The sequence below is a fragment of the Pantherophis guttatus genome, chromosome 2 (assembly GCF_059756535.1).
Source record: "Pantherophis guttatus breed Tessera chromosome 2, ASM5975653v1, whole genome shotgun sequence".
Taxonomy (NCBI): domain Eukaryota; kingdom Metazoa; phylum Chordata; class Lepidosauria; order Squamata; family Colubridae; genus Pantherophis; species Pantherophis guttatus.
Window position 1 is genome coordinate 252,858,592 of NC_142064.1, and position 27,123 is coordinate 252,885,714.

At 37.0% G+C, this 27,123-nt stretch overlaps 2 protein-coding genes across 6 annotated transcripts in view; one reads left to right on the top strand and one right to left on the bottom strand.

The window, feature by feature from the left end:
- On the bottom strand, positions 1-10,238 carry MRPS18B (mitochondrial ribosomal protein S18B). The gene is given in 8 exon segments (XM_034421630.3): positions 1-489; positions 913-972; positions 1,582-1,648; positions 2,075-2,143; positions 3,405-3,502; positions 6,772-6,922; positions 10,097-10,201; positions 10,203-10,238. Coding segments are annotated over 8 exon segments (786 nt in total). The 5' UTR covers positions 10,224-10,238; the 3' UTR covers positions 1-274.
- The window catches only part of PPP1R10 (protein phosphatase 1 regulatory subunit 10), a 25,750-nt gene continuing 8,858 nt past the window's right edge, over positions 10,232-27,123 (top strand). For 3 of the 5 annotated variants that reach the window (XM_087883876.1, XM_087883878.1, XM_087883880.1), the window contains exons 1-13: positions 10,232-10,990; positions 11,383-11,741; positions 21,398-21,515; positions 21,894-21,980; positions 22,556-22,691; positions 22,936-22,987; positions 23,112-23,189; positions 23,645-23,818; positions 23,991-24,096; positions 25,121-25,230; positions 25,735-25,835; positions 25,932-26,079; positions 26,350-26,508. In XM_087883876.1, coding sequence (XP_087740002.1) covers positions 21,409-21,515; positions 21,894-21,980; positions 22,556-22,691; positions 22,936-22,987; positions 23,112-23,189; positions 23,645-23,818; positions 23,991-24,096; positions 25,121-25,230; positions 25,735-25,835; positions 25,932-26,079; positions 26,350-26,508 — 1,258 coding nt within the window. In that variant the 5' untranslated portion in view covers positions 10,232-10,990; positions 11,383-11,741; positions 21,398-21,408. The other 2 variants (XM_087883877.1, XM_087883879.1) reach the window with 2 other exon arrangements.

Below are 27,123 nucleotides of genomic sequence, written 5' to 3' on the forward strand. Positions count from 1 at the left end.
TACACACATCAAATTGGCTTTTATTGTATTTTTTGTTTTTGTTTTACCATTGCCCTATACTTTCCCCTCCTCCCCTCCCCATTCAATCAGGTGTTTCCAATAAAGTTCAATCACCAAAATCATCAGTAATCCCATTCAATTTACTGACACTTAGAAGTCCTTCTGGAGGAAATAATAGACAGGAGTCCTCTAACAGCTGAACTATATAGAGGATTTTTAAGGATCAGTTACAGGCTTCCTTGGGAATGTTATAATTGCTTTTTTGGGGCTTGGTTTATGAAAGGTTGCTCTCTTCTTTCAGGTAATCCTTGTAAATCCTCCTGAAGAGTTTAATTTTTTTCTCTGGAGGCTGCTGCCAGTCATACCAGGAATACCATGATGTTTTGCTACACAGAGCTGGGGATGGAGGAGTCTTGGAAACAGCTGGATGCTGGTTGCTCCTATCCACATCTCGGAAAGAAATCAAGGGAGTGCTAACTGGTAGAAGTCCTGACAAAGGAGGCACAAGAGAAAACATATCAGAAAGAAGACCATGATTGATCTGGTTCAACCTTCTAGCTAATGGAAGGTTGGGGGAGGGCTTGGCTTAGCATATCCTATGAATTGAGTGAGCTTATAAACCATGGCATAGGGTGGATAATTTACGGCTTTTGTATGGGTGAGGGAAGACAGGTAGCATTCCTATCTATAACCTCCAAAGCATTCTAAGACCATGCCATTGAAATTTGGTAGCAAAATGGCAAAAGGTATGATGAAAGTAAAGAAATAGTAAAAATGGGTGTGCAAGCCTTCTGTGAGCCACTCCCATCCTCACCCTTGATGCTCTGAAAGCTCCAAAACGTATCATACAGGCACTTGCCACCTTCCACTGAACTCTGCCTTATTTTCCAGACCCGATTTAATGCTACTCACCATTGTCTTGAGCTTGATCAATGGCTTTGACTAGCACCTTATGCTTCTGTCTACACACACCTGTGATGCAAAAGAAAATGTGTTTCCAAGACCTGATAAGAATTCACCGTGACAAAAAAAAAAAAAAAACCACACAAAACCCTCCAACAACTGTACCTGAAATAGTCCTCATTTAGTAACAACTCAGTAACTTCCTGTACTGCTGATAAATCCCTGGCCTCTCAGTCTAACCTGCTTTGTTCACACATGCTCAAATCAACAGGACAAGTACATTGTATCTCCCAAAGGTTACGTAGGTACTGTGTGAATTCTAGACTGATTTGCATTCAGGGACTTGATTGTGTGTGCTATCTATTCCCACAATAAAAGTGGTAACACACATCCTGTGGTTTTGAACTGAGATGTACTAAAATGCTGTCGCTCCAAAGCCCTGGCATCCTGCTTGGAGAGTAGCAAACCAACTGGGACAGTTTCTAAAATAAGGTTTTGGAAGATACGGTGGTTGCTGCAAATGAATGCAAATGTGGCCAGCAATAACATTGTGTATGGAGTAGTGGGAAAGCAGAAGGAACAAGAATAGTTACATAAATGAGAGGGAGAGGGAGAGAAAGAGAATATCTGGGACAGGGAATTAAATGGAGCAGGCATGAAATGCAATAGCTGTGTTACCTGTATGGGTTGCATCAAGGATGATATTTGAGTGGGGGCAGATAAACTGTTCAAGAAGCTTCACATTCTGTAAGATGAAAGGGCATGCCCAATTTTACTCATCGGTTAGAAAAGGAAACATGGCATATACAACCAATGCAACTGTTTTTATTTATTGAATTCCTAACTGTTTTGTTGCTGCCTGAATACTACTGATGGCAAGATAGACCAGAATTGTTTCTGCACTGGCATCGGTCTTTCAAACTCCCTGTTAAAAGTTCATCCAGTTAGCTTGTGGATGCTGTGGCAATTGTTTTTCATTAACATTTCAATGCTGCCCTTATAGTTCTTATGTCCAGCTGCTCCAGAACTGCCTATATTTTATATTGTTTATATTATTTGTAGCCTCTTTTTTCTGTTTCATCTATAGAACATGTTTGCATCTCTACTCTGGGGACTTTCAGTTAGGTATATTTAAACAAAAATATAAGAAAAAAAATCTCACAATTCTTACCCTATAATCCAAAAAAAGATGTTGATCTCTACAGAGGGGACAGGGATTCCCACAGACATGACCTTTTCTCTGTAAGTACAGACAGAACAAAACAATTTATTGTGTAAAAAATTAGGAGAAGCAAATCCTATAAATTATTATTATTATTTTTATTTATTTATTTTATTTTTTAGATTTTTATACCGCCCTTCTCCTACTGGACTCAGGGCGGGGAACAGCCAAGAATAAAAACATCACATACAAAATTTAAGATTAATTTTAAAAGAATTAAACAAGTTTTGGCCCAATATAAAATTTAAAACACCCCAACTAAAATCAATTAATAATTAAAAATATCTAAAGGGGGGGGGGTTCAAGTCAAAATAATGTACCTAATGTTAGGCACCCTACTCTAAGAAACATTTAGACACCTGGAACAAGTTCAAGGGTCAGTAGGAAACTGGGAATTGTCTCATGAGCAGAAATTGAAGGAACTGTAAATGTTTAGCATAGAAGAGACCAAGGTAAAATGTTAAAATACTGTACTATATAATATCACATAATCTAAGATGAAGACTGATCGTCCTTATCCCAGAATGCAATTGTTGTTTGTCTTATTATAAACAAAAGTCCATAATTCTGCATTCTGCGACAAGCCTCACTGAAACAACAAGTAGCTGGTTTGACAATAATTGGCCTCCCCATGGATTCATCCTGATTTGTTCAAGCAGGAACCAGACAGGATAAATTGATTAGTATTCTCACACTGAAGAACTCAATGGTCTTAGGAACTCCTACAATTTTTAGAATAAGAATTTGCCCCTCCCTTCTCAAATACTCAGATTAGCCAATTCAAAGAGAAAAAGATGACACATTCCAGGAACAAACCATGTAATACTGCATAGTTAATAAAAAATACACACAATTGATCCCTTAAGCCTGAAATATCCTTTCAAGTACAAATTACCAATATGCTGCCTCTTATCCAACTGTCCATACAATTTTTACTTTTTTTATACTACTTAACAAATTAAAGCCAGTTTGGTGAACACACCAGGCTAGAAACCAGGACATTGTGAGTTCTAGTCTTGCCTTAGGCATGAAAGCCAGCTGTCAGCCCAACCCATCTCTAAGGGTTGTTGGTGTGAAGAAATTAGGAAGGAGTATGCTCACCACCTTGAGTTATTTGTAGAAAATGAAGGAAGGAAGGAAGGAGGGAGGGAGGGAGAGAGAGAGAGAAAGAAAGAAAAAGAAAGAAAGAAAGAAAGAAAGAAAATATTGCTATAAGCATCAGCAAATACTATGCTCAGTTCTTTGGGTTCAGTCACCTACATAAACAGAATGTACTCACAATGCACATCTTCCGGGTTTTCTGTGGTGGAACCTGACCCTTGAAATTACGCCTGTATCCAAACCAGACGGGATTGTTGCCATATTTAGTTATGTATTCTAAAGGGGAAAGGAAAAGAAAATGATGGCCTGTACCTAACATTTTACAAATGTACTCAGTATACATACAGCAATAAGTTACCATCTCATATACACTGTCAACCCTTTGAAATAGGTCAGGCCAGGAAACAGCTCAAGGATTCCAGGAATGCTATTTTATAGTTGTAGCGTATGGTAACAGAAATCTTGAAAACCCAGCAGTGTGACCCCTTTGTCCCCTCTTATACCAAACAGAATCAAGGCACGTTATTTTAACTTTCTTTCTTATGCTTCTCCTTTCTCAGGACTAACTAATCCAACTCTCAAATTGTTTAACAATAAATTTTGGTATTACCCCAGACTGTTGATATGAAATATATAGTAATTCAAGCTCATTAAATGAATGTATCTTAATGGAAACAATAATAAAGAAATGGAGTGTTGCTCATATATAGTCAGACCTGATGTGATCTTATCTATATGCATTGAAAAATTTAGAAAGGAATGGCCACCACTGAAAAAACCACGGCTCGAGTTTACCAATTAAATCCATTTTATAGGTAATCCTATATATCTAGTTTCCTTGATATTAGGGAATAGGAAACATATGAGAGTAGGCCATTTTCCTGCTGTGTGACTTGCACCCTATAGCAACGGAAGGAATTATTTTATACTAAACAAGACCACTTGCCCACTTAGAGCTCTGCTGTCTTCTGATTAGCAGTATCCCTTGCCATATTTTAAACTAGGGATAGGTCTTCCCTTTTTCCAGCCTTATCTAGAAGGAAGCCAAGGAGAAATGAATAGGCCCAGCCCCGAAAAGATGAAAGCAATCTAGGAAACAGAGAAAGCAAACCAGGACACTAGGAAAATATGTTGAAACAGAACAGGTTTGGGGACCACCTCAAAATTCTTTTAAGTATTGTTCCAGAAAGGAAAAGCAAACTTGCAATGAGTAAAATTGACAGATGTGGAACTTTTTTCCCATAAAGCAGACTCTTCATACAGGACCATCTGTATGTCCATCTCCATCTTTCTTGAATATAGCATTCCACAGCAGCAGCTTTCAGTTTATAAACATGTAAACATGAGCAATGAAGCCGCCTGAGGATTTCTTACATGACACAACCCTACATTTAACTGTTTACTCACAATTGCTGGGCTTCCTAAGCCAAACAAAACACTCACATCACAGATAGTCCACAGGTATACCACTCTTTATTTATTGGTTCGATTTATATGCTGCCCTTCTCCGGAGACTCAGGGTGGCTTACAATGCGTTAAGCAATCGCCTTCATACTTTTGTATATACCTGCTTAGTAGGGCTTTTGCCCCCCCCAAGCGGTGTTCTTTTTTATACAAAGTCAGTTTATTGCCCCCACAAACCGGGTCCTCATTTTACCTACCTCGAAAGGATGGAAGGCTGAGTCAACCTTGAGCCTGGTGAGATTTGAACTTGCAGTAATTGCAGGCAGCTGGTGCTATTTAACAGCACTTTAGTCTGCTGCGCCACCAAGGCACTCTTGGTATAGTGACTGTTCAAAGTAAAAACGGCAGAGATTGATTTATGGCTATTTTTCCACATAACCGCTGGTCACGTGATCAAAATCCGTACACTTGGCAATGGACGTGCATTTGATGGTTGCACTGTCCCAAGGTCATGTGATCACCATTTGTGACCTCCTAACAAGCAAAGTCAATGGGGAAGCCAGATTCCCTTTTCAATTGGGTTACTAACTTACCAGTTGCAATGATTCACTCCACAACTGTGGCAAGAAAGGTCGTAAAATACCTATACTGTAGGATTGTGCAAAATGTTCTACAGTATGTATGAATTATTCCACGCATGGGATAATTGGCCAGTGATTCATATTCTAATGCATTCTATAAAATCACTCAGGATCCTTCCGGGTTTTGTTTTGTGTAAAACCTAGAATTAACCAAAAGATACCAGGTTTTGTTTCTCCCACACTGAGCCTCACCCAAAAAGGTTCCAGATGACAATGGGTCATTCCAGATTCAAAATGAAACATGTTTTGTATTGTGTGCACAATCTACTTTAACACATTATCTCATCCTAAAAACTAATTATGTATCTTTAATTATATATATATCCTGTTTCCCCCAAAATAAGACATCCCCTGATAATCAAGCCCAATTGGGTGTTTGAGCGCATGCGCTAAAATAAGCCTCCCACCGAAAATAAGCCTTCCCCGAAAATATTTAATAAGACCTCCCCGAAAATAAGGCCAAGCGCTTATTTCGGGGTTCAAAAAAATATAAGACAGGGTCCTATTTTTGTGGAAACACATATATATGTGTGTTTATATGAATGAGCTTTGTACTCCCATAAGATGTTACATATCCTGATTCCCTGCCTTTGCCTTAAGAAAATTACCTGATTCCCTGCCTTTGCCTCAAGAAAATTAAGGTAGCACGAATGATCCTTTCTCTCATTCACATTCTTTCCCTCTCTGGAAGAACGAGTATTTGGGCTCCTACCTCAGGCTAAGTGAGGAGTTTCGGTTTAGATGTGAACCAGTTATTTATAGTGCTGCTATTCCAGCTTGAAGAGTTCTCAGAAATTAACTCTGGTGAGGACAAAGTTACAATTGCAGTGATCTTTAATTATACTGTCACTAAGTAAAAATGAACATATGTATATATAATAGTTTGTTTGCTCATTTTTATTTTTTATGAAGGTAGTCCTTGACTTACAACTGTAAAGGAGAGTGCCCATTAGTCATAGTTCGTGACGGTCATAAAGCAGGTCATCATGAGTGACCAAATTTTATCTTTTTTGCAGTGGTCATTAAGTGAATCACTATGGTTGTTAAATAAATCTGCAGTCTTTAAACAAATACCCTGGCTGTTAAGTGAAAAACACCAGTTTTCAGCAAATATATTATAAATCATGGTCATGTGACCCTGGGACATCGTAAAAGGCTATAAATGCCAACTGGCGAGTGTCCAAAATGTGGTCATGGAGCAGGACAGGGCACAACTGAGTGACCAGTTATAAGTCAAAGACTACCTGTTATTTTACTACCATATTGTATGAGTACATGTAACTTATTAAGAAATCTCATTGTCAATCTTTGTTGCTATAGGCATTTTGTAAACACAAACACTTATTTCACACACTATGGTAAACCAGTTGTTCAATCATATTGAATAATGTAACCAAAACTAGCCAAATTTACACAAAAAACACCTATCAAATAAACTGTATTTTTCATCAGACTCTAGATCTACAGAAATTCTTCCTTTCTACCTCTATTCATGCATACCTTCACTCTCCAAGTATTTCCATGGCATTTCTTTGTAACGTGAATCTATCTCATGACCAGCTGGCTTTGTGGGTTCTTCTTGGTTGACTTCTGTGCAGTACGTACGAAAGGCCAATTGCTCGGGCAGCAGGAGGAAAGTTGTGGGTATATGCTAGGAAACAAAGCAAGGCAAGGCAAGTAGTAAATACAGGTACCAGCATGGCTAGGAGTGACATAATAGGAGAAAAACACATTTTTTTAAAAAAGCATTTTCAATCAGATATTCAGAAATTAAGAGCAGTATCTCTAATGGGTAGGCAACAGCTACCCTCTAGCTATTTGCAGTAAAGGGATTATTGAAAACTAAAACTCAAAATGCTACGTTTTCTCGTTAGTTTATTTTGCATATATATATATATATATATATATATATATATATATATATATATATATGCAAAAAATTAAAATCTTGGGTGTTTTCCCGCATCATGTTAAATAAGTTAGTTAAAATGTTTAAAATTCTGGTTAAAATCCTAATTTTGGAAGATTTTAAGCTAGGATTTTAACCAGAATTTTAAACATTTTAACTAACTTATTTAACATGACACGGGAAAACACCCGAGATTTTAATTTTTTGCATATACACACCCGCAAAAACGTAAGAAGACAGATATATATAGATATATATAGATATATATATTTCTTATTCACGTTTAAGAGTGATTTACTTCTCTGAAATTGCTTTATTATCCAGGGAGTATGGAATTCTACAAGTCAGTATGGCTTAATAATTCCGGTAATGTGCAAGAGAGCACACAACCCACCCCCAATTTCACTGAAAGCCAGCCACACTAACTTATGGAAACAGTATGGGACTAGTGACATCTCTATTAGGAATCATGAGATCCTTGATGCTCTGAGCATTGTTGTTTTCTTGCAGATGTTTTATTACCCAACTAGGTAACATCATCAGTGCTAGAAGGTAGTGGGGTTTGCTCTCTTTTTATATTCTGGTGGCCTGTCCTGTCTTGGGGGTTCCTTGACAGGGCAAGTCACTGGTAATTAAAGAGAGAACAAAACCCACTCCCTTCTAGTTACCTACTTGGGTAATGAAACATTTGCAAGAAAACAACCAAGCTCAGAGAATACCAATGACCCCGCAGTTGAACTCTTGAGCTACAAATAGTCTTTTTTATTAGGAATCACCAGATGTACTGTACATGCGGTAGTATGATCAGTTTCAGTCAACATTCAAAGTGACCAAGACATAGCTTGAGATCACATATATAAGGAAATTATATCCAAACCACTCCTTTCCTGCTACCGGTAGATGAAAAAAAATTATTTTTAAAATGAGGATAGCAGCTGGGAATGGAGGCTAAGAAATGAGTACAGTCAGTTTCTTCAACAGTCTAGAATCAACTTGCTGGAATCCCCAGGAATCTGGAAGGGAAGCCTTTAAATAAAATGTGTGGTCAGAAATGGCGCTACCAGATTCCTCATTTTTATTTTTGTTTATTATAGGCTTTACTGTTTCAGGAAAACTGTCTCTAAAAGACAAATATAGTATGTGCTTATGCCTTATCTTTTGTTTCTGGTTTTATTCTCTCTGTACAAGTTCAATAACTATGTTGCTTTTGAATTGGAAACAGATCAACCCTTTACATTTTTTCTATAGGAAATTGGAACTATTTTATATTTTTGTTGCTTTGCTACTGAATGTTTTGCACGGGATTATTTTAAACTAAAAGGGATTTGTTCTTTTAAAAATATTTTTTTCTCTGAGGAAGTCTTGATTCTATTAGTCACACATCTCAACTCTATCTAGCCTTTCAGTACTGCAAGGTAGCCCAGAGGAAACAAAATCATGAGTAATAATACTACCCTTAATGTAAAGTTACTGTGACAAAATCTTGGAAGTCTGAAAAGTCTTCTCCTCTCAGAAGGGAGGATCCCTTCTGAGACTCTTACCCCACCCACATTCTTCCTTTTGACTCAGACCATTTGTGATCTAGGTTGACTCCAAAGGTTATTCTCACGGCCCATATCCAGGCACTATAAAATGTATTCATTTTTTAAATTTGCTACCGTGTTTCCACAAAAATAAGACTCTGTCTTATATTTTTTTGAACCCCAAAATAAGCCCTTGGCCTTATTTTCGGGGAAGTCCTATTATTTTGGGGTGCATGGAGCAAGATGGGGCTCCTCTTGCCGTCTTACCTGATTTCCAGCTCTGCATTTAAATATTTTCGGAAAGGGCTTATTTTCGGGGGGAGGCTCAAAATTCCGATTGGGCTTATTGTCAGGGGATGTCTTATTTTTGGGGAAACAGAGTAGTATTGGCAGCCTTATCTTTCTCAAACACTAAGGGTTAAGAGAGGAGGAGGATGTGCCAGCTGAGAATTCCCCTAGAAGATAGTGATACAAGTGAGAATTACCAACAGCGATATTACAATGAGACAAGAATCCCAGACCCAAAGGCCAGTTGAAACAGTCCTCTGAGGATCCCAGCTTTCCAATTTGTCATTCGAAAGGTCAAAGGAGGAAATTTATGCTTGTAACTATGGAACCAAGAGTTCTCTATTGCACTGTGGAACATGTGTGTATTTAAGAATCTACTCTAGACAATTTAACTATGTAGGCTCTGAGAACAAAGCAAAACTCTATCAATTATTTCAATAAATATAGGCTAGGAAAAACGCAGGGATTCTCTAGAAAAAAGATCTTTTTAACAGAACGACACAGCCAATATATTCTAGCATGAACATTTGTTCTTAATGAACAGAAAACAAGCTTTGAACACTACAGCTCTTTTAAAGAAAGGGAAGAAAGAAAACCGAGAGGTTTTAGAAATAGCAGAGTGCACATAGTCTAAACGGGAGTCCCCCAAACTCTTCAGCTCATTGATCCATCTCTTCATGAAGTTTCAGGCTGTTCATCAGATTCTAAATATTTAGAATCTGAAACTAATTGAATGAATGCTACTTTAATAGCTAAATCGTTACCTGAATAGTTTATTACTAGTGTACTTAACTACGAATAACAACATTGACCCTCGATGGTCCATATTGATCTTCTTGGGGAATCGTACACCTAAGCCGTTATGCAAGACATACATTTCTATATTTACTATCTTACGAGTAAACTTTAGGGAACACTTCATCAAATTTATACTAGGAGATAAGGACGGCTAAATCCTCAGGTAAATTAACGATAACGCAAAATAAAAAGACACCATGGATTTTTTGTAAAAAAAAAACAAAACCCTAGGCTGCTTTTTAAAAAAGTTAATCTATCACACATGACTCTAACTATTAAAAAAAAAAAAACACAAGCGTCCTCTTACCCGTAGCCCGCAAGACCTATTAAAAGCCACGCGGGCGGCTAAAGAGGCCAAGTTCCCACACAGCAACATGGCTCGACTGGGAGCCGCCATCTTGCGCGGGGCACAAAGACCGTTGCGCATGCGCCATTGCGCTTCATTCCCCCCCCCCAAGGTCACCTTGAGAAAACCTGAGGCATTTCCTCCCGCCCTGAGTTCCAGGACAGGTCATTTGACTTAGTTAAATGAACTGATCTCCAGTTCACTCCAGGAGAAGCGATCACACATGTATTGCAAACAAACCTCACCATGACTTTTTAAAAAGATTTCTATTTTTTGGCTTCGATATCTTTTGTCACGGTTGATTCGCCCCAATTGCCCTTCCCACTCCTACACAATAAAACCCCCACCGGAAGCCATCGAAGCCAACGGCGCTGGGTCCTTTACTGCGCATGAGCAGGATTGTTTAATTCTCGGGAGGGTCGGCGTTCAAGCATCCAAATTACGCGCATGCTCAGTTCCGGAGCCCAGCTCGCTGTCTGGTTCCCAGCCTCCACCGGCGGAGAAAACCCGTGGCCCGCGCGCGCGCACGTAACTTTACGACGGCAAGCCTGGCACCCGTTTGCGCATGCGCGTTCCTGATTTCCTAACTGCGTCACGAGCTTCATCCAGGTTTTTTTTTAATTCTAAACTGACCGTTGAACTGCTTTTCAAAATTGAATTCGAACCGTATGCGTCGATATAAATTTTATCCCGTATTTAGACCAAAGGAAGTTCCAGTTGGGCGGGGCAGGCGGCCAAGGCTTTGTTCTTTGGACGCCGCGCGCGACGGTGGGAGGAGGCGTTGAGCGGAGGGAGTGCCGCCATATAAAAGCCTCCGCGCGCGCTCCCTTCGGCCATTCTGGGGTCTGTTTAAAGGTGAGTACTGTGTTTCTGGCAACGTTGTTATGGGAGCGGCTTGGGAGGGGGACAAAAGGGCATTACGGTCTGATAATTTTATTTCCTCTTCTCCCCCCCCCACCCAATATAGTGTTATTGACATATGCAAATCCTATTTCTTTCCTTGAAACTTGAACCTTCAAAGAAAGCCCTAACCCAAAAAAAAAATAAAAATCCCAAGCCACTCAAAAATGAGCCGTCCAAACTTTAAATTAACATATCCGATAAATTATTTCCTCTCTTCTGGTTCTTTTAACCCGATAGAAACGTAGATTTACGAAAGGGCAATTCGTAGCCAAATGCTATATTTTATCTGCTTTTGAAGTTAACATTTTTTGAAATTTAATTGTAATTATGTCTTCATTTTATAGGTTTCCTTTGATCTTGAGACACCGTTGAACATCGTGAAACAAAGAAAAATTGCCCCACAGTTGAGCCTCTGAGACGACACAAAAAAGCCATCTACATTTCTGATCGTCTGTATTGGGAAGCTGTTAAAATTCTTTATGATCTGAAGGAGAACAACTGCCACTAAAAACATAAAACCAAAATTAATATTTAGCAACAACTTTCCCTGATGTTTTTTTTTATCAAGCAACTTTTTATTGCAAAAAGTTGCTTTTTTTTTTTAAAATGAGCAAAACCAAATTCAATTTTTTTCTTTAAAAACACAGCTTAATCCAAAAAAGCTAAACCTTGAGGCGCTGTCGACGAGAAAATTAATTGGATAGTAAGTGTCGCATTTTCAACCAACTGACCAAAAAAAAAATTCATCCGTGTCGAAGTGAGCTAATGGCACGAAGAAAAGACAAAAAAAAAATTGTGGGAAAGTGGGTTTTGTTTGAGGTGTTAACCCTTAAGACGCAGGCATTTTGCCACCAAAAATGTATATATAAGGAGAACGATGGTCTCTTAGAAAATCCATCGTCTCCAGGACTGTCAAGGGTTAATGAGCTCCCACATAACAGATGGTGGTGACTGAACTATAAAGTGCTGCTTCTTTGTGTGGGAGACAAGAAGTGCTTGAATTAAATAAGCAATCTGTACATAAAGATTGCAGGGCAAGAGATGGGACAAAGAAAGCAATAACTAGTAGCCAGATCGAGTCATTTTTTTTTTGGATGGGTTTATGTGTCAGCACCTATATTTCTAAGGATGTTTGTTAAGGGGTTTGTGGTTTTTTTTAAAAACTAAGGTTTTCTAATGTATATGTAGGCTTGTAATATGAAAAAGCAATCTAGAAATAAAGATTGCAAAATGAGTTTGGAAAATCATTTTAAACTTGATATTTTTTTTAAAAAGGACTAATAGAAAAATAGAAACCAATTGGATTCAAATGAGATCTTAATTTGCTTTTAAAATGTTTTCATCTATTTCTCTCACTCCCCTCGCTGCAGTACAGCAGTGTTTACTTTTAATCTTTCTGTCCCTGACGAGCAGCATTACGATTTTCCTTTACAGGATGTTTCCATTTTTATTTCGTCTACCTCTGAAAAAACAGGAGGGGTCAGGAGCTACTGACCTTACAATGGTGAATAATGAGAGGTTCTTTGAGTCTCCGGCACTCACCAAACAAGGGATCCCCTTTTTTGAACTGTGTTAAATAGGTTCTAGTTGGTAGAACTGATATAAAATGATAGAATTTGTGCATGTGATGGAGTTGTATTGCTATATGGTTTCCTCAATAGATTCTGAAGGCTCTTGCTTTTATTTCCTTAATCGCCTATGCTTCTAAAATGGCGGCGCCTTCTCCTAATACAAGAACCCACGAGGCTTTCAAGAGCTGATGTAAGCAGCTTGTAGCTAGCTCCTCCCCTTCACTTCCTTATGTTTGGAGCCCTGAGCAAGCAGCTGGGGGAGGGCAGAAGTGGCTAACCGTTTTGTCACTTTTCCAAAATGATTTAACAAACTTCCGCTACTGCTTCATCTTTGGGAAATCTCTAGGTACAGCTTGCTAGAAGTGCAAAGTATTATCATAAATCCACTGAGGTTTTTTTTTAAGGTTTCAACATCACATGAGAACTTCGGGTTTTTGTGATACCTACGTGTTTGTGATACTTGTTTTGGGACAAATTTATTAAGTGGCTATATTTGTGATAGACCGACAACCTTTTTTGTGCCTTCTTTTCCCCCTTCCTCTTTCATCTCGAGATCTCTGAAATGGGATATGGGTCAGGGAAGCATGTTTTCTAGTTTTGTCAGATTTAACTGTTAAGAAAGATGAAATGCTACCACTGGATCCCAAATATTTAGTGTCATTGACATTTTGCTGGAATTACAAAAAAAAAAGGGGGTGTTGTATTTTCATTTTCTTTGGCCATATGTACACAAAAGGAAATGGGGGGGGGGTAAGTCTTGTATTAATTTGCCACATTCCACCGTTCCTGTACAATGTACTAGGAAAGAAGTGCTCATTAGGAAAAAATGGGAATCCAGCTACTTGTATTACCTCACCAAAGGGAGGGGAACAGCCACAATTCCACCTGGTAAGCAAAATCTTTATGGTATTAATTACATTTCACAACCTTCATTTCTGTTCCAGACCACTTTGGTTTTTATTCATTTATTTTTGCTGCTGTTCTCTTCCATGTCAACACCATGAAGTGACTCCTGATGCATGCAGGCTGTAATGGGTTTTAAATGTTTTCCAATCTATTGAGGCTGCTCAAATTACTCCCTCTCAGCTTGGTTAATTCCGTAAAAGTTTCTTAAATGGGTCTGCATGAGCATCAGATAGCATTTAAGAAATGCTGCCTTTGTGATTTTTCCTCATTTAAGTAATTATTTAATACTGCGGGAAACATTTCACAAAGCTGAAATTAATGCCTCCATCTATGCCTCCGGTGGTAGCATTTCATATGGAAACATCCCCCTCCCCCTTTTTAAATCGGTGACACTGTTCTGGCTATAAAATCTGATAATTGGTGCACCTCATGACATCTCAAGGTGCTCTGCAATACAAAGTCAATGGGGGGGGGGGGAGAGAACAGGTAAGCGCTGCATAAGGAAGACGAGTGTAAAATTGGCAGAAAATAATAGTTCCCTCAAGTGTTTTTAGTAAAATTCATGTGTGTATTCAAAACACTTGATTATGAAGTTCTTGTCTCAGACTAGGAACAGCCTACAATAGAATAAGGAACAATGTAAATTAGAGCAAAATAGGGCAAAGGTTAATACTACAGTCATACATAGTCTTGGGGGTTAACAGATAAATAATGTTTGTATTGTGAAATGGGTTATTCTGAAGTTAAGATTCAGTTTTTATACAATTATTGGTTTGAATAAGCACAGCAGCTTGCCAGGAAATTAAAAGATACATAGGGAAATACAAATCTTTCCCCACAAATCCATTATTTAGAGGATTCCCTTATATGGATAAGAAACAATGCTTTTAGAATCTTGGTTTTTTTAGGATTCTTAAATGTTAATTCTGGAAGGTCAAGCTGTAGTTTCAACAGAATTGTGCTGCCACAGATTTCAGCCTTAACTACTATTGTGGCTTAGCTCCCGTATCAGATACTGAGCTACATTATTATGTCAGATAGATGAGGCAATGACATGTCATAACACTGAACAACCTGGGTAAAATTCCTTCTGTGATGTAAAAACACATGTGGAAAGCCAGTCCTGTTTGCTTGTTTTTTTTTATATAGACAAAGTGATCTTTTTTAAACATCTACTGAAGGAAATCGGGACTGAACTAGAATTTGAGCATAAATTTGATAATAGTTCAACATGGCAATATATTCCCCTATTTACTGAACACTAAGTAAATGGAGAGGTATCTCTTATGAGAAAATACTCACTTTATATGGACAAGAATATAACCTTCACTCCTGAACATACTTACTGGAAATTTCAAGGGCTAATTTCCATGTAAGTATAATTTGGATGGAAACTGAACCCTAAATGAATCCACTTAAGAGGGCTTCAAATGTATGTCCAATTTAATGGGGAATTCTTGGTGTTCAGCAGCATAAGAGTATTGCCGCTTTCCTCCCTAAACTGATCTTTAAAAGGATATGCTTCTAAGTATGCATGAAGATGTATTTTAAACATGATTACTGATTCAAAGACTACTGTAATAAGGCTCAAGTGGCTCATCTAGCCTCTTAATGCAGAATATCCTTAACTGTTTTGATACAAGCTCAGCTTTATGGTTGAAAATGAAAGTAGCTGGTCAATCCAGAAATTCTGACTTCAAATGGAATTGATTTATTTGCTTATGTCTATAGCAAATATCTACAACTGATGGATTGACATGACATTCTTGGAGTAGGGGCTTTTAGCACGGTACAGTAATGAAATAAGTACTTGTAATAGTAAACCAACAGGAATTGTAACTAGTAATTCCCTTGGGAACACATTTTAAAGCACTTTGCTAACAAATTAATAGAATTGTAGGATATAAAAGTCTTGGATTAAAATCTTGATATTAGTCTCTGGGTACAAATGATTCTCTGGAGTCAAATCCTGAATAATTAGTTTTCAGGTGAATTTGAGTACTTTGGAGAGGGAAATGCAACATATATAATGTTTGTTTCTAGTACCTAATACTTTGCCTCTCCTCCCCTTCAATGTCCTTTTTCTGTTTTTCATTCAGGCTTCGAGAACTTAAATGTTAACTTGTTTTTGCTCTAGCAAATTCAAGCTCTGAGATTCTTGCAAAGCTGTCTAGGATTTTTTTCATGATAACCAAAAGAGCATAATAGCGAGGACCTGACTGGCTTGCGTCTGGCAACAATTAACAACCTGCTTTTTGTTACCTTTTTCATGGGAATATCTTGGTGGACATCCCCCACATCACAATTCCTATCAAATTGTGTTTTTTTAGACGTTAGTCATAGATAAACTATTAAAATTTATTTTGTTGCATTGTACAATGTACAAAAATTACAGTATCTGCATTGCAAGTTGGATATAAAGTTACTGTGCAGTTGTCTGACATTAGAGTGATGGTAACCGCTAAATATTTAGTATTTGCCCATCTCCTTTGTGAAGGTTGATCTTTGGAAAGATGAAAGTACTATTATGTTTTGTTCTATTAAGGTCCCTATGTGATCAAGGTAACTTGTTTAAACTTATAATGAACTGTCTACCATATTAATCCACCAGACCTGGGTATAAAATGTAGACATAAATGAAATACTAAGAAATAATAAGACATCAAAAATTTCAAATTAACCTATAGCTTCTAAAACTTCGGGTTAGAGAAACATTTAAAGACTTGTGACTTGATGACTAGATAATTTATTCAGATAAGTTTCTGTACTGAACCATATCAACTATAACAACTACTATAAGAAATTTGTAATTTAACAAGCTGAATTTCTTATTTTTAGAGCATTTATCAAATTGAGAATTTCATGAAATAGTAAAGTTTTCTTAAATTTTAAGCATACAGAGTACAAAGCATCTGGAAACCAACAGTTTAGGATACAAGTAGAATGTATCTAAAATTCATTAGATGATAGCCCAGCCATGTTGGATGTGCTTCATAATAAAATTAGTTCCATATACATTATTAAAATGAAATTTAAAAATGGAATGAGGACCAAGATGCATTTACTTTTTCTTATATGTACATGTAGGATTAGAGGCTGCTGTGTAAAGCTTAAACTTCCATGTTCTTGTAGATTTTTTTTCACATCCATGCTAAACTAATAAAAATAGGATGATAGACACTATTGACAATGCAAAAGTTGTAAAGTTGAATGATTAAGAAATAGAATGGAAACTTTAACTTCTCAAGCCCTTCCCCCCCAACAATGAATGACTTGCATATATTTTATTTGAGATTTAGCTAAATGCAAAATTATTAACAAAGCATGATGTCATGGTCTTCCAACAGTTTCAGATTTGAGCCAAAAAGTTTGGTTTTTTTTAATGCAGTCACATTTCAGATGTGAGATAAAATAGCATGGGTGTAATTACGAACATTATCAATCGTATATCGACCAGCACTGAACTTCATAGAAAGCCAGTTCCAAACTGCAATTATGATGAATAAATAAATGTCTAATTTAGCTGGTACTACAAGTTACAATAGAAAACTACTTACTCTATTGTATATATATCATTGCTTTTTTACTTTACTTTGATTATTTTCAAAATAGCTAGTAATTTTTGAAATTTAATTTTGTTCAGTTTATTGTAGCTCACCGTTTGTGTCCTTGAAAGCAGGTTTAATGAGAGGTGCTTCCAGGTGAATATATACAGTTACTAATTGGCTTTAGTTATAAGAAAACATGTTTTCAGAATGTTTCTGAAACACAACTGTTCATAAATCTGGAATGAAACTTGTGTTCAGACTTGATAACCATACTTCAAACAAATTAAGTTAATGGAGATGTGCTAAAAATGGAATTGGTTGCAGAAAAAAAAATTTGCTGCTAATATACTAATCAACCTAATTTGATTAGTATGTCTTAAAACAATATCTTTTTCATAGCTTTATAGTTTTAGAACCTGATTCAAAATGGAGGTTTTAATATTTAATAGTTTTATAATTTAAGTAATTAATTGCCATAAAACTGCCTGTTCAGTCTCACAGTTTTTAAAATATACATGTAAGCTTAAAAATGGTAGCTGGGTTGGGAACTTGCCAGTTCCTCAAATTAAAATCTAATCTGACTCTTGAAATAGGGACCAAGATGAAAGTGACATTTGGTTGAAAGAATGAGCAGTTTTGCTGAAATGGTGTATCTGGCCTAAACTCTCATCCTTTTAGTCCAAATGCTCTTGTATTGCAACTCATTTTACTTTTTTTTTTTTTTTTTATGTATAGTTGCGGAAGAAATTACGTAGTAATATTTCCAAAATATAGTTCTTGAGTTTTTGTTAAATTGCCTTTAATTCCTACAGAAATCTTGATAACAGAAGTTTAAGATTTGGTTCTTCAAAAACTTTAAGCCAAACATTCTTTAAATGAAATTTTGTTTTTCAAAATCTTAACTTTTGATTAGAGAAATCTTTTGTGAAAAGATTACATATTACTTGAGTTAAAATGTTTTAGTTTATACACGGGGAAAAATGAACTCAGAATTTTACAAGCTCTTGCTTGGGGATGAACATTGTGAAACAAATTAGTTTTGAATTAGTTGATATATTGTGGGCCACTTGCCTTAAAACATTTCTTTTTTAAAGAGGGGAAACAAAAGCTATATTCTTGAATATCCTTTGAATATCTTGAATATATTCTTTGCTACGTGTCCAATACTATCTCTGAAAGCATATTTGTCTTATTATATTTATTAGTCTTTTCAGGTGCTGCTGGATTCTTTGTTTTCTTAAAAGTGAAGCTTTATCCTGTAAACCTTGATTAAATTCAAGATAGTGGCCACACTGTTTTCTTAAGTATTTACTTCTTTAAAAAAAGCATTGCTTTATAATGTAAAGTTCTCAAATTATGTAGGAGTTCCTTACTAATATTCATAAAGATACAACTTTCGTAGTAACATTATAATAGTAATCTGTTAGCTAAGGAAGGTTAAGTTTAGAACAACCTGGAATCACATGATCTGTAAGGCAACCATCACTCGGAATGACTTCAGTTATAGAGCCGCAGAGCCTCAATCGTTAATGCCAGTCCAAATGGAGCAGAAATATGAAAGCCTACCTTGTTCTATCTCAAAAAATAAAATTACAGTATCATTATGTAATAATATTTTTGAAATGTGGTTTGCAACTAACAAAACTTCAGTTAGCAGTCAGGACTTCAGTCTTTAATCAGGCAATCGCGATGAAGGACAGAATGAATGAAAACAATGCTTTCCCCTGGTTACTGGAGTAGGTGTCAAAGTACTATTGGCAAAACCACTACAGATGTGGGGGTTTAGAAACTGAAATGGCATAAATGATAAGTAACTATTGTATTTTTAATTCTCTCCTGGGGTTGTAGTGCTGAAAAAGTACCAGAATGACAGCTCTGGAGACTGAGGTCCTCTTCACCAAAGCAGGCTGAGCCCAAGTTTCATCAGTGCAAGTTTTTCTCAACAATGTATTGCTGTCTTGCATATGGAAGGCCATGTTGTGGGGTGAAAGGGGAGTTCAGTCTCCAAAGCCCACCTCATTTGGTCTTTCCATTACTGGGTGAACTCATGATACAGACCTTCAATAGCAATTCTTCAAAACTGGACTGAAGCCACACAAGGACTCTACAAGTCACCACAGGCTGGTAACAACTTTACAGTCCCACTCCACTATCATCTGTACCTGGATAATATTTTCTTCCATATGAAAATACAACTGGATATTGATTTCTTCTGGCCATGGACTTTTTAGAATTACTATATCCAAAACATAGGAGTACACTTGGACCTGGGCCCTCCTGCTTTAGGGGAAAATAATTTCTACACAATACCTAATCTACATGGCTTTGGAAAAGTAGGATATTTGCTTAGTCCAATTTGTTATATTAAAAGAACTGAAGATGCTTTCTGTGGAAAACAAAGAAGACTTGGTCATTGCTTCTACCACAGAGAAGCAGTTACTTAATGCTGTGGAAAGTTTTTAAAAATATTTGGCATATTAATGGGGAAGGCCAAAATTTAGCACAGTTAATTTTGCAAAAGTGTGCTGCAAGATGACATAAAATAATAGGTTATTTCATTAAGGTACATTTATTGTACTTCATTTTATATTCAAAACAGTATTCCTGGACAAATTCATTTCTTAAAGTGGACAGTTTTCACTGCATCAAACTTACAAGAATTTAATCAGATGCACCTGATTATGCTGTCTACATACTTCTAAATGCAATTGCAAGCCCAATAATACAACTGCAAGCCCATTACCGAACATGTCTATAGCTAATCCAGTAGAATGAAGATGGTTAAAGCTACAGGCTACCATAATTTCAACAAGTACACCTTTGGTGCAATGGGATGATAAACAATGCTCCATTTACCATGAAATTTATAAACTTATTACCACAGTATAGGCCTTATTTACACAGAGCTTAATGAGCTGACAGAAATGCCAGTATGTTTTCACACCTTAAAAAGTTTTTAGATGAGCCATATTAGGAATTAAATGGCTGCTTTAAGGTATAGTTAAAATTAAGCGCCAATGCTTTTGGGTAGCTGTCATCCATGTGGCCCCAATGTTACTGGAACAGATAAATTTACATAATTTTACAAACTTAAAATTATGTTCCATGAACATCTATGTAAAGCTCTGACAACAAAAGATCAAGAAGTACATTCACAAATTTTTTACACATCTTTTGATACTACCATCTGATGGTTTGTCTTTCAAACACTGCTCTTTAATCAAAGAATTGTGGCAGATTTCTGAACTACGTAACAGTCTCGCACAGAAAGCCATATTAACTTTCTGAGCACAAACAACAAACCCTGTGATTAAGACCAGCACTTGACTATAATTTGCAGGTCAACTAATTTATTCCCACTTTGCATTAAGACCTGGGGGTAAATGGAAAATGTGTACCATGTGTATTGGGACACTCACTGAGCAAGTACTGTGTGAATCCAGAATCAAATGAGTTTTTTATAGAGGCCACCAGTATAGGGTAATAGAAATCTAACAAAGAACTTTATTACTATGCTTGATCAATTAGATGTCGGACAAATGAGACCCTGTAAACTGGAGTTTTACTGGGATATATAGTTCATCATTTGTAACACTTGGGTAGTATCTTACGTGTTTTTGGCTGGTACGCGTGCTACAAGACAAATGGGGGGGGGATAGTCAACAATTACATTCTGATCTTAAGAAAGAATATAGTCTTGGATCCTTTAGCAGGGAATAAATTGAATTCAGTGAGACTTTGTGAATAAATTTGCACTGAGAAATCCATATCTGTTATCTACCTTGGGCTGGCTTTTTTAAGCTGAAGACACAAATGGCAATTCTGGGAATAGGGGAAACGGTATCCTATTTGGAAAATAAGGCAGATGGGCAGTGTTCCGGAATTTGGACTGAATAGGTGCTGTGGACTTAAGATATATTGACTTACTTGATTTTAGTTGAATCTACAAAATTAATGCTTGCGTATTTTACATATTTTAGAAATGGACTCTAGTTTTAAGGCCAAGTGAACATGAATTTACATGAAGGAGTGGGGCTCTTGGTTTTTCCTTTACCAAAATATTCATAGAAGTTAAAGTGAAATATTATTGGATCCACAAAACTTCAAGAATCCCCATTGAAGGACTTACTAATTAGAAGATACATGATAATACTTTGCACCTAGTAAGAGAGTGACTTTTTCCCATGTGTTTTTGCATTTTGTTTGCTATGCTACAATGACAAATCTTGCAAACTTTTGGAAAGTTTACTTTTTAAAACATTTTTAAAGTTTTGTTGCTTTTTTTTTAATCCTCCCAAAGTAGAATTTATTATCATCTCTCCTGTTTTTGACAGAATTTGCAAACATGGGTTCTAGACCCATAGATCCAAAAGAGCTCCTCAAGGGATTGGATTGTTTCCTTGGCAAAGATGGAGAAGTCAAAACTCATGAAGGCATCACTAAAATTTTTAAGTAAGTGTCAGTGTTAAGAATCCATTAATGGCCTGTAACTGCAAAATATTGGCAAACTGAAATACTGTAGTACTTTTAATACTTCGTTGAAACTTTGTTTTTCTTTGTATTTATATGAATTGAATAAGATCACAGGTGGAAAAATATAAAATAGTTGATAGATCTATTTTTTAAAAAGAAAGTTTGTCAGCATTTTGCAATTTCCTACAGTTACATGATATTCAAAAATGGAGTAATTGAACAGATTAATTTCCTCCCCCCCCAACTATTTCTCCCAATTTTAACTGGCTTTTACATACTCTGCAGACTAATCCTCCATTCCTTTTATCTGCAACCAAATTGAAATTTTCCATTCTTGGCTCTTTTTTTTCATTTCAGTTTAATGAAAGATGCGCAGAAGATGGTCAGTCGTTGCATCTACTTGAACATTCTGTTGCAGACCCGAGCACAAGATATACTCTCAAAGTAAGTTCTGCTGAATGTTTGTGGGGAATGAAGTTAGGTCTGCTAGTTTCAAAAGCAAGATATTCAGTGTGTTAAAAACAAGTGGGTCTTTTATTAACAAATTCTGCTAACCGTACCATTAAGTTATTTTATTTTAATTCGATCCCATGGCCTTTATTATGGCTTTTGGGCATTTTTCGCCACCGCTGTTCATCTTGATCTGCTTTCAGTCAGATTCCGATACATTGGTAATTTATTAATGGAATGGAATGAACGAGTATAAATGTAAATGTAGATGGGAGCAGTTATGATAGTGAGAGAGGAAAGTATCATACTCGTTCTAATTCCGTATTCCTGGAAATTCTAATAATACGCTTATCTACTAGTATGACACTTAAATAAAATATAAATTATGCAATTTAACTGTGAGTGGGTATACACATATGTACAGTACACATATTCTTTGCAGCCATTAACAGTAATAGCTTGACTTAAAATGTGTATCCAGCTACTTGAAGTTATTTTGCAACCTACGTTTAAGCAAGCTGTGATATCATTCTACCTATGAACCACGACTTTGTCTCCTCATTCTACAGATTCATCAAAGTTGGTGGCTATAAGCTCCTTAACACGTGGCTAACAAGCTCAAAAGCATCCAGTAACGTACCTCTTCTCCAGCAGATTCTACTCACACTCCAACACTTACCTCTGACCGTGGATCATCTGAAACAAGTTAGTTAACTGCACAATAGTGGAAGTTATCCTTTTAATTGAATCTTTCCAAGATCAAAGCAAAAAACTATTTTGTCCCAAATTGGAGGGAAGGAAGAGGACTGTGGGGTTTAACTTTTCTTCAGGTTCATATATTTCAGTACTTAAAACAATAGTCCCAGTTTCAGGGATGATAATCTGTAATGATACACCCTGTAGTTTGTAACAGTCATTTAACAGACTGTTCTTTTTCCTTTTTTTTCAGAATAATACTGCCAAATTGGTGAAGCAGCTCAGCAAAACAAGTGACGATGAAGGTAATTGTCACTTGACCATATACAGATCTCTTGATACTGGACACCATTCTGGATTTGTAGGGTCATATTTGAAATAACCTTTTTTTAAATTAATTGAGTGCTTTATACATTCTTTTCTTATTAGAACTTCGTCGACTGGCTTCCATATTGGTGAGCGACTGGATGGGTGTGATCCGCTCTCAGAGTAGCTCCCAGCCTACAGGTTAGTAGCTTTATATTTCCACAGAAGCATGGACTGTGAAAGCTTTATTGCAGTGAAATCAGATTCTTACTATAATAATCTGGGACCGCAGAGTTGCTTAAAATGTATCATCTACTTTGTATTCCAGGTGTAATGGAATGGGTGGATAGCCTTGGGGATGAGGGAAAGAGATGCTATATAGGAATCAATCAGACAAGAGAGTGAATATTTTAAACATTCCCTGTTAACTCATAAACTGTCTTCTCAGCGTATTGCTTACATTTTTTTACACTTGATCTAAGTGAAAAGGCCAAGAAATATGTATTGCCAGACATTGTCATGTTAGACTTTTAAAGTATCTCTGCAAGGCAAAAATGTGATTGGATGTTGTGTCATAAAAGGGGTGCTTTCAGAAAGATTAAAAAGCATTCATCCTTTAGCCCTTCTAAGCCGCTGGCTTCGTTTGTCCTTTGCAGAACGAGAAAAGAAAAAACGAAAGGAAGAAAACAGAAGCAAAGCACCTTCCGTACAGGAGAAACCTCAGGAAACCAAATCAGAAGTGAAGCCTGAGGAGGCTCCTGAAAAGAAGAAAGAAAAACCAAAATCTCTCCGCACCACAGCACCTAGCCATGCCAAATTTCGGTCCACAGGTAAGTGCAGTTAGAATTGTTAATGGCTGTACAATTAGGTTAGAATTATCTTAATGCAGCCTACCTAGAATTTCATTAGTTTTGGGCAAACAGCTCAATCCATGCTCATAGAACGTTCTGGGATTTTTAAATTATTCTGCTACTTACTGTTGTTGCTGCTGCTTGCTTTTAGGTTTGGAAATGGAAACGCCATCACTCATTCCTGTGAAAAAGAACATAAATACTGCAGTAGCCCCTGATAAATACAGTTTCAAGCCAATACCACTGAAAAGACAGATGTAAGTAATATCTTAAAGGAAAGAAAATCACTTTGTCTCTTAATTTATCATATGTAGGACTGAATCTGGTAATGTAAAAAAAAAATGATGTAAGCCTGCACCTTTCTAGTTTGTAACCCAGATTTGATGGTTAGATTAGTGGGGACAAGTTTCTTGCTTCTTGTGCATGACAAAAGAAATGTAGTATTTAGAGACTAGAAGTTCAGGAAAGTTCGTTCACTGATAAAGGAGTATATTTGTAGCTCAGGGTTGAAATTTGGAGTATTTTCTGAGCTTGGTGGTTTTCTTGCAAACATCTCATTACTGAAACTAGCTAACATCAGTGCATCCTAGCCCGTGAAACATTTACAAGAAAACAAACAAGTTCAGAGAGCACCAAGGACCCTTCGAGTTTGTTCAGTTGGCATTTTTATAAATATTTGATCTGCTCCAATTAATATATGAACTGGAATGCAATTACTTTGGTATTCAAACAATTAAAGAACCTAATTTTAAAGTTATAACTGCATGTAAACATTTAAGTATTTAGGAAGTGCTCTGAGAAATTTAATCCGGGCTTTAAAAAAGGAAACAGAAATAGATTGCAGGGAGAACACCAGTTAGGTTACTTTCTGTTTTTTGTTTTTTTTTCATTTTGTGCTAAGGCTTCATACAAATAAACAAGCTCTTTCCATGACATACTCTTAAAATTACAAATATTCCATCATCCCCCCCACAAAAATGGAGAATATTTGGTCTGCCTTGGCTGCACCCAGAGAGACCTGTGGAGCTTTAGATAGGTTTAGAATAGATCAAAGGAGTAGAGGACAGGCATAGACAAAAAAGCAACATAGTCACAAAATGGCATACAATGAAGCAACTACCTTTTCTTCTACATTGGGTTTTTTTGTTTTTTTGTTAAAAAAGAGTAGATCAAATATTTACCTGGAAGTAGAAATCTGTTTGACATGAAAGATATTACCAACCCCGTGAACTATTCAGCGTCTTCTCTTTTGAGTGACTTGAGGACTGTTTTTCTCCATAGCATATCAAACCCAGTGGGAGACAACCCACCTGTTGAGAAGAAATACAAACCCCTCAACACCACGCCCAATACTACCAAGGAAATTAAAGTGAAGATCATTCCCGCACAGCGTAAGGCTTTCTCCTTTTTCATGGCCTTGGAGCAACATGGGCTAGGGTAAAAGCAGTGAGAACAGAAGTCCAGTGCTTTGATCTTGCTCGTTAGTTGATTGCTGAGTTTCCCCAACTGAAATATTTTTGTGTTGAATAGGAATGTGCAAATATTCAGTGCACAAAATGTTCCATGCATATTAGCCGGGTTTTGAACAATTTTACACTCAGATTGTGCACCTTGGATATGTTTGATCGATAGGCAAAACAGGGCCGTTTTGTTTCAATATAGCATAAAAAAACCAGTTATTTTACACAGAAATGATTTTGGGTGACGGTTGGGAGCAAGAGTGGGTAAATGCCGAGAATGTTGGTGGCACTGACTGAGGAAGGGCAGGGGAAGGCCACACTGGGACATCAGTAGAGTAGTAGTGGCTCGCGAGAGGAGGAAAGGAAGGCTGTTCATATCATTAGGAAACTTTTAGTACAGAATGATTCTTAAGCCCTTCTCAATTTACTCTCCAGCTATGGAAGGATTAGGCTTCTTGGATGCCCTAAACTCTGCCCCTGTCCCAGAAATCAAGATTAAAAAGAAAAAGAAAGTCCTGTCTCCAACTGCGGCTAAGGTACGAAACATGCAGAGCCAGCAATCCTATTTTTTACAGAGATGGCTTTAAATTTTAGAAATAAACTAAATTTGCTTTGTTTCTCACGGTTCACAGCCAAGTCCTTTTGAAGGGAAGCCAGCTCCAGAAACCGCTGCCATCAAGCCATCTTCACCAGAGATGAACCCAGCATCAGAACCAATGGATGTGGATAGACCTGGTACCCCTGTGCCAGCTGTAGAGGTGCCTGAACCTATGGAGACAAGTAAGTGAAGGGAGAACAATGCCTTCCGCGTTACAAGATGTGCTGTATCTGTAGTGTGATACTTTTTGCACCTTACTTGCCTAGGCTAGCAAATTTTGACTAAGTAATTAACCAGCCAGTCACTGGTGTTCATTTATGCAAGTGGTATCTGGAATACCATGGCTGTCTAAGGTGCTTTGAGTGATGATGGATTTTCTTTTTCTTTTTTCTTTTTGTTATTCCAAGTACTTGATGCATGTTGCATGCTTTAAAGTATTGTTGCTTTTTCAGATTCCTCTGAGCATGGATTATTGGATTCAAAGCCGACTGAGAGCCCAGCTGATTCAACCCAGTTGACAAAGAAGGGCAAAAAGAAGAAAACAGTGAGCTGGCCTGAGGAGAATAAACTGCGGGAGTATTTCTACTTTGAATTGGATGAGACAGAAAGAGGTGGGTGTTCCCTTTTCCAAAAAGAGAAAATTGCAAAGATCCTGGGAAGTCTCACAGAACAGAGTTATACCTGTCATCTATCTAGAGCAGGGACTTCCAACTTTTATTTGCTCATTACCCCCATTTACCTTTCTGCTCCCCCTCATAGTTAGCTACAATAGAGCTACATAGTTAGCTAGTTAGCTACAATAAAGATCTTTATTGTAAACTAGTAATTGTTTAATATTTCTGCTTCTAATATTTCTGCTTCTGAAGCTAATGTAGAGATTGAGATGTGAGGGCTATGACAAATTGATCAAAGGCCTGACAAATATTTAAGTTTGGGTGTTCCCCTCAGAGATGTATACATTTCCTATGTTGAGAACAAAAAGTTGATGGCAAAGATCTTTAAAATATTGTAATCAAAGTGGGTGGAATAGGATAAGGAATTGAAATCTCCCACTTTGGGTACATTCAGACAACTAAACAATGTTTTGGATGGCTTCATAAAATGGCTGCCGTAATGGATGTTGCTTCTCCCAAAACATTAATTTTACAGGAAGGCACATGTATCCCAGTGCTTCACATTTTTAAGATTTGCAGCTTTAAAAGTTTACTTACATACTTAACAAAGAT